The sequence below is a fragment of the Musa acuminata genome, chromosome BXJ3-9 (assembly GCF_036884655.1).
Source record: "Musa acuminata AAA Group cultivar baxijiao chromosome BXJ3-9, Cavendish_Baxijiao_AAA, whole genome shotgun sequence".
NCBI lineage: Eukaryota > Viridiplantae > Streptophyta > Magnoliopsida > Zingiberales > Musaceae > Musa > Musa acuminata.
In genome coordinates, this window is record NC_088357.1 from 3,201,881 (window position 1) to 3,210,000 (window position 8,120).

The 8,120-nt window shown below is 40.3% G+C and overlaps 1 protein-coding gene across 1 annotated transcript; it reads right to left on the minus strand.

The window, feature by feature from the left end:
- Positions 1-1,249: 1,249 nt before the first annotated feature.
- LOC135649710 (cyclic dof factor 3-like) lies at positions 1,250-6,337 on the minus strand. The gene is made up of 2 exons (XM_065168388.1): positions 6,100-6,337; positions 1,250-3,119 (listed from the first exon to the last, which is right to left on the minus strand). The coding sequence occupies exons 1-2, from the start codon at positions 6,250-6,252 to the stop codon at positions 1,740-1,742; spliced, it is 1,533 nt and encodes a 510-aa protein (XP_065024460.1). The 5' UTR covers positions 6,253-6,337; the 3' UTR covers positions 1,250-1,739.
- Between the last annotated feature and the right edge of the window lie 1,783 nt (positions 6,338-8,120).

The following is an 8,120-nucleotide window of genomic DNA, read 5'->3' on the forward strand; positions in this document are numbered from 1 at the left end:
TACTCCTAATCCTCTTTCTAGAAAAATTAGCAAGCCAATTAGTCGTAGCATTGAAGTTATTAAAAACATTTAAGATAGTTATGTGTATGTCTAATTATAGACAAAATGAAATATAATGGAATAGACCTTTTGTTCAATGTATGTAACGACATAGCATTTGAATTACACACACTGCTTGTGTTCTTTTCACTTAGAAAGAGGAACTCCACATTAAGAATAAATTCCAAGAAAAAAAATCAACTTTTATTACTTTAGAAAACCAATATATCATCTGAGCATAAACGATTCATGGGAATTGTTTTATTTGCCTTCATCACTACTTGCAGTGCCCTGGAACTACTTTTATTGTCTGCTTTTGTTAAGACTCCAGAAAGCTCTCTCTCTCTCTCTCTCTCTCTCTCTCTCTATGTAGGCCTCTGTCTCTGAAACAACAATGATGGGAAGTGGTAAGTTGTGGGACTATTCATATTGAACATTAGAAAACCTGCAGGTTTTGTAGGGATTGTTTGTGAGATTTATTTGCTACGTATTCGGCAACTTCTATTATGAATCCTTTCACTTCATATGTGGTTATGTGAAGTTGCAGAACCAACACTGATTCAATCAGTATTACCACTTGCGAGGTAGGAAGGAATTCAATCAAAGTAGTTGTGCGGTCCTTCGTTGCTCTGCAATGGCACTTCTCTTGTTATGTTGAAATGATTGCACACAGACAACAAACTAGATAGCTTGAAACAACGAACAGCTCCTTAAAAGACATAATCTTTAAAGAATGCTAACAAAATAAAGTATTTCTTCATGTAATATATTATGAATGGTTTAAGTAAAATCACAGTGAAAACCATACTTTTCTTTCAGTGGGAATAAGAGTTCAATAGCTGTTTACTGACTCGTTGAGAAACAAGAGGAAAGCATTCCACTGCCATAACTAATGCAACTTTGGTAGTCTGATCAGAAACAAGTTTCATCCATTATTTGTAATACTGAAAGCATGCACATTTCTGACCTTCTAATACACCAATTGAGCAACAAGTTGAGTAGGAGTTACTGCACTTTAAGAACTAAATACGCATGACAAGCACAAACATTTAGTAGAACTAATCACGGACATATAGCATGTGCGATGCACAGATTTCATTCAGCCGCCAACGCTTGCAAAATCCAGAGTATGATAAACACCTTAAATAGCTCCCAAAAAACATTACAACAATGTTGACCAAAAGTATGAAGAGCAGTTCATTCATCGACGTGCACCAGAGCTCAATGACATTGCTTATATTCATAGAAATTTCAAATGTATCCTCCAAAACAACTAAAAACGATAGAAAAAACACTAGTTTCCTCTCCATTACTAGGAAAGATGTGATTTAGAGAACCGGAGCTTTCAGTTCCAAAGCTATGCTTGTTACTCGATGTTTATTAACTGAAACTTCCTATTGTGCTTCACCAAAGCTGTCATGGTGCAGGAGATTTAAATTGTCTGCAGGGTACAAATTTATAGACAAATAACTTTTCACTTGTATTCACAACATAAATTCTTAAATAATCTTATAGACATCAGCAAGCCCGGCATTTCCGACTGCTAGATTCATGCGAAGCATGGGCAAATTTTAGAGTCGACTATCTTTCAGTTCTTGTATTTATGCGTTCTAGGTCAGAAGACCAAAGCAGCTCCCAAATCCTTACCATGTAATGAATTCTTTCACACATTGCATCCCTTGAACTTCTGACCAAACCCTTCATGTGCTTTCCTGAAAGGAATGGGATCGGGATACTGCAGCAGGATTTGCATGCAAGACCTGTGCAGCATCTGACTCATCAACCTTGCTTTCAGCCTTGGACTGGAAAATACCACCTATGTCAGGCTTGATGCCAAGAGTAGCCCATATCGAACTTTTTGCAGCCTCCTCAGGATCATCTATCCTAAGAGTCTTAGGAACCCATAAAGACTTCTCCATCTTCTCCTCACTCTGTAAACTAGCATCTCTCGAGTGCTTACCCAAAGTTGGAGAGCCATTTCCTGAACAATTACTATTGCTTGTCGAAGATGATGGGGATATGCAACCACTAGATCCAACACACGGTAAATTCCATGCCCCATTGGGCCAAGTGGTGAAGCCCCAGAATGGAGCTGGCATGAAAGGGAAAGGGTGTGTTGCTGCACAAACAGGAGGAGCTGCCATTATTGCTCTAGGACTCCATGGAACTGGACTTGAATTTGCATTCCCTGGTCTGCATATATATTCAGATGAACATTTACCGGCTTCCATAACAGCAACATTGTTCCAAGCTGGTCTCCATGGGTAAGCCCAGGGAGCCCCAGGGTAACACTGCAAATGAGGCAGGGGTGCAAGTCCATTACAGTAAACTTGCATGCCACTTTGTTCCACGTGGACTGCAGTTTTAGCAGATCCATTTTCCACAAAATTGGAGGCTGTTGCAGAAGATGCACAGGATGGTTCCTCCCTTTTCTCTCCATGTATCATCGAGCCAGAATCAGAATCTTTGCCTTGCTCTTGGATATTGAGCACAGAGACCATGGACTCGCAAAGAGGAACTTCTTGTCCAAATTTAAGGACAGTCCCGTTTCCTATTGGAGGTTGTGAAGGGGTGGAAGGCACACATGGGAGAGCTCGATGATGAGTCAAGTTAAGAGCATCTAGTTGAGCAGATTGCAATCCATCTGAAGGAATCACTAAGTTGCGACATTGTGAAGCTGAATGCTTACTCTTGCGCCTACCAGCACCCACAGGGACATTCCTCATTGTTCCTCCAGCAGTCCAATATCTCTGACAATTCTTGCAGAAGTGTCTAGGTTGGTTGACGTTGTAATTGTTGTAATAGCAGAATTTGGTGTCCATGCTATTGCAGCGAGGACATGGTAGAATTTTATCTGGTTTCTTGAGGACCTTCTCCGGCACAGAGCAATCAGCCTCAGTTTTGGTGTCTTCAGCTTTATGTTTTGTTGATTCTTTTTCATCTGCAATAGAGGTTTTATTGTCATCTTCATTGGTACCAGTCAACCTAGATGAACTAATTGGTGCAACTTCATTCTCTTCATCAGGTGCTGTAGCCGAATCATCGTTGACTTCCATATTTGTCATTTCTTTAGTTGTATCCTAAAATACAATAACAAAACAAGATGCTTAATAAACTATCATGTAGAATACGTTTAATGGCATAATGAAAAGAAACAATCCTAGTCAACAAAAGATGACCCCAAATTAAGCACAGAAATGATTTCAAATGTTTCAGAACCATGTTTGTACTAACAAGTTCAAGTGATACACAGAAATAGGCATAGTTCTCCATGAAATAAGAGATAAATCATTTAAAATGTTATGAACATGTCCATAGGAGGTCTACAAATGCACTTGTTACCTGAAGCACATTAATTAAGACTGGTGGTGCAAGAGGTAGAGGAAGACCTAAGAAAACTTTATTAAAGACCATAACCAAAGGAGGCTTGATGTAGCCCCTATAGAGTCCGGACCTTATAAACAATCTATTAAAATCTTCAATTATTGATGTAGTTAAACTCTCTTTCTTCGAAGTTTTAGACTTTTTCCTATATATGGTTAGTTTCCTTTTTATATAGACAAGAATGAATTTAAGAATTAAATGCCTTTCTATCTCCGCACTTCATTCTGGTCATTCTCCTTTGTAGGAACTCCTACATAGAGTAGGATGCCAATCTTGTGTCATATAAGCTAACCTAAATGTTATACAGGCTAAAACAGCACTCCTGTGAACACAGATATCCACTCAACTATTACGTTGCTACTTGATAGCTAACTTTCAACGGGTAAGTAAAATACTAATACTTACTGTAAAAACTCCAAAACATAACTAGTATTGCCCCAAAACTACATAGCCAAAGATCAACCCCTTGAATTTTCTCTGGCACCAAATTACAAGACACCACATACATTAAGGTTAGCTAGGGCACTTTTGGCAAAGGCTAACCCAACTCTTCCTACAACACATCTTTCAAGTGGAAAAATGCATTCACTCCTCACAGACTTGAGTTCTTATTGGATCTTCAACTTTTTGGAAACAAAGTCTAGGGGTAGACATAGTAGAAGTCCTTAAAAATATGATGATTCTTGCAGTAATGATCAGAAAAATTTAACCTAAAACTGGACATTGATCTTAGACCCAATCACCCATTTTTGACTTCTCGAGTAGTAAGCATGGACATATTGGTTATTTCAGTCTTATTCGGCTCCATGTGTGTTACTTAATAAACAAATTTCCCATCTTCTCAGAAGGAGATAGGCAACATGTCAATGCATACATGAAAGTCAAAAGTTCACCCACGTCTCATCAATTGTAGCTATTGTAACCATGGAGACAAAATTTCCAACTTGTCCATTCATGACAAATAAAAACCAACGCAGCAAAGTTTCCAACGAGGGTGTTTGATGGAGAAGGCCACCCAAAATGTCTAACAAAACTTATTTCAAATGGTGGATAACTTCTACAAGTGACGTGAAATCAATTGCAAGTAGAAAAAATATGAGAAAAGAACAGATGGCAAAGCAACTGTTGGTGCCTATGCAGTACTTCACAGAATACCATTAATCCAGCTTCCCAAAAAAAAAGCATGTTCTACAACTTGGTCATGTTTAGGCCATGTGACCCCTTATTTTATTAAACAGGGGCAATGCCTCACAATTAACTTCAAAATATTCAATGGAGTTCCGAATTTCCCAAGGAAGCTTTGTAACTGTTTCATTGCTTTTCCCTTTTTCAATTTAAAAAACTGATAGTTGATAACACACACTGCCTCATCAGTCACACTGACACTAAACTGATAATGATGATTGGCTCATGATGTTTGGCATAGGGCTCACAGCTGCACATTATGGGCACAGGGCATACCAGCTAAAAAAGCAATAATCAACATCATAAATGATATTGAGAATGTACTTCCAGTGAGGAATGTTAAATATCACAGTCGATCTGTACCTAACATGTCAAATTTGGTTGATCTGTAGCTAACATGCAGAATTTGACAAAAATTTGAGATTAATGAAACTAAAACATTGCCACCACCTAATTTCACTTGTTTGCAACTGTAAATAAGAGTCAAGTAGATCTCCTATCAAACCTAGAAAAGATGGCTTCTCATCAAATAGGAATTATTCGTGCTATAAAGTCCACACATCTTCAAGTAACAGAGATTTTTGTCACAGTCCCATTCTCCTTTTCTTTTACTTTTTTCCATACCCTTTTCCCATCAATTATCTGGATGGAAATATGCCTTATTCTTGTAGAAGTTAATCAGCCGACCACAAGCTTAAATTTTAGGTGTGGCAGACATAACATCATAAGCTGGATATAATCCAACGAAACAGAACAGTAAAGCATACAAAGCCACACGATATCCCCAAGAAAGGGGCATATCACAAGAATAACAACAAACACTATTTTTTTCTCTCTTGCTGAAATTTTAGGAAAAACCAAGAAATCAACGCTCACAAAAAACTAAACAACGTTAAATATGCAAATCACTCATAATAAATGAGTTCAATATTTGTTAAAAGAGAAAAATAAATCGGATACCAACTAGCATACGCAATCAATGAGTAGTAGATGTCCAGATGCACATATTAGAATGCTGAACTGCATTAAGTTGCCGCATCATGTAACTGTGACCTAGGCTTTTAGCAACATAAATTAAAGATAGCCCAAAGAAAGCGAAATGATGGGGAAATTGCTGTCCATATATGAATTTCTATATTTTCTTAAGGAAATTTCCAAAGAACTTAGTAGAACGAGATGCAAAATCGTCAATCTTACCATGCTTCATTAAAAGGCTTATCGAAGAAACGCGGAAGAAGAAGCATCGACAACGACTCGAACCGAGAACAAGACGAAGAAGAAATAACCACCAGAAATTCGCCTATTCTAATAGAAAACATCAGAAGGTCCAACCTACAACAAAACCGCCAACTTTATCGGAAAAGAACGAGGCGAAAGAGAATAAAAAATAATCAATCATTCTCCAAACCAAAATCCGGTATTTGTGAAGCCCTAAGGAAACAAGGAGGTCCGATCGAGAAAACAAAGAGAGTCGGTGGCTTATCCCCTCACCTTCTGCGCCACCGCCGTAGAAGCGGCGGACTCCGCGTCGGCCTCCTTATCCTCGACATCCACCGCGTCCGCCTCCGCCGGAGGCAGAGCGGCAGCCGCCACCGGGATGGTGGCGCCGAAGAGCTTGATGGCGGGGTCCTTGACCTCGGACATGTCCTCTGCGCCGTCCGATCGCTCGTCCCGAGAACTCCCAAAGGGCAATCAAATCGCATGTCCTCCCCCTCGCTCTCTGTGAGAAAAAGGCGAGTAAGATTATTCTTATTCTTTTATTCAGGGGGAGACCGGGAATCGCCGGTCACCCAGGGGCGACCGGATGCCAGCTGGGCGTCCGAGTCGGCGAGGGGAGGCATTCTGAGCCATGAATTCTCGTGGCTGGGGATCGCGTTGGGCCGACGTCGTCCGTGGCCGAAAAGGTCACGAAAAGGAGAGAGACAGAGGCACGACAAAGGCCACAACAGTACGCGCGCCCTTTCCGCTGTCTTTATCCCTTTTCTCACCTTTACCAAATAAAAGATCGATGAAACCACAGGGTAGCCACTGACGCATCGCTGCTTCTGCCGAGCGACCAAACAGAAAAGAAGAGCGTCCCGTCAGTGCTCATAGTGGTGCCCACCTGACTCCTTAACCAACAGCCAATGAGACGGCCTCCTGTGCTGTGCTCGCTTGACAGGAACACAGGAGCTAAACTCGTTTGACTAAGTGTGCACGCCTACATCAGCGGCCGAGCCCAGCTGTTGCATCCAAGTCAAGAAATTGAAATAAAAATATTTAATAAAATAAACATTTAATTCTCATACCGTGCTTTATGTAATATGATTGAGATTTAACCGAATAATGAAAAATTATATAGAGTATTATTTTTCTTGAATTACCCATTAAAAGTTTAGGCCAAAATTGCATTCCATAGCTCTCGGATTCATGACCGGAAGCAACAGGTCACCCGGGCATCCGTCGCCACGTCATCGCTTCTTCGTCCTCTCCGGACAAGCAAGTCCCCGTTACTTCACGGACACGTGTCGGTGGATCAAGAAGAAGAGGAGGATAAGGTCTTCTCATTAAACGAACCAACTGAGATCTTTCCCATTATAAATCCCCGGGAGGCGCGACTCCATCCACAATTCAGATCATGGACCGAACGCCTTGTGTGCATGACTGACGCTGGTCGATCTCATCCACAACCCAAAAAGATCTGAAAGCTATCGATGGAGCATCACAGAGCGAGGTGGCGTTTCAACTTTACTCCTGTAAAAAAAGACAACTTTGATGAGGACCTTCTCTGGCCTTTTTCTATGTCTGTTTTGGTGGTTCTGAAATGAAGTCATCTCCTTTTCTTTCATCCGATCCTTCACATTGTTTTTAATTTCTGAGATTTACATGTATTTTTTTGTCTGTTTTTGGATTTTTGTGCACACTTTCCTTAATGACGTGGGAGCAACAAAATAATATTTCTTCTCGAGCTTTTCCAGACCTAATGATTAATGTACAATTTCCTGTGGTTGACACTGTTGTTCATCCATTAATCTGTGGAAAAAAGACATTTTTCCTCCCATCAAAGGCTGGCTGGCAGGCAGATAGTTGCATCGCCAAGAAATCTTTGTTCAACAAGCTATCATCCATGAAAGACTTTTGGGTCATCAAACCTGTGATATAGATTCCTTTTCTGGTTCTCATTCTACATAAATTGTTATTTTCAACTTAATTGCTCACTTTCTTCAGCAACTGGATTGCCCTTGCAATCATGCATGATATGGTTTATGTTCAGGTGAAGTCAAACCAGTATTTTTTTCCCATTAAATCTGGGCAACTGAGACAGAATCTATGTCATGAGCCACTTGATGCCTTGTATTGTAGAAGGGGATTCACAGCCTTCCCCATTGACATGGCAAGAAAAGATCTGGCTTCATGGGCACTCCCCGCCACTCTTTCTCCTGTTCTTTTGTTCTTCTCCTCTTATCCTCAATGCTTCTTAGATAAATTCTCCACCAGAGGTTGAAGATCTTGAAGGCACATGGTCTCTTGCA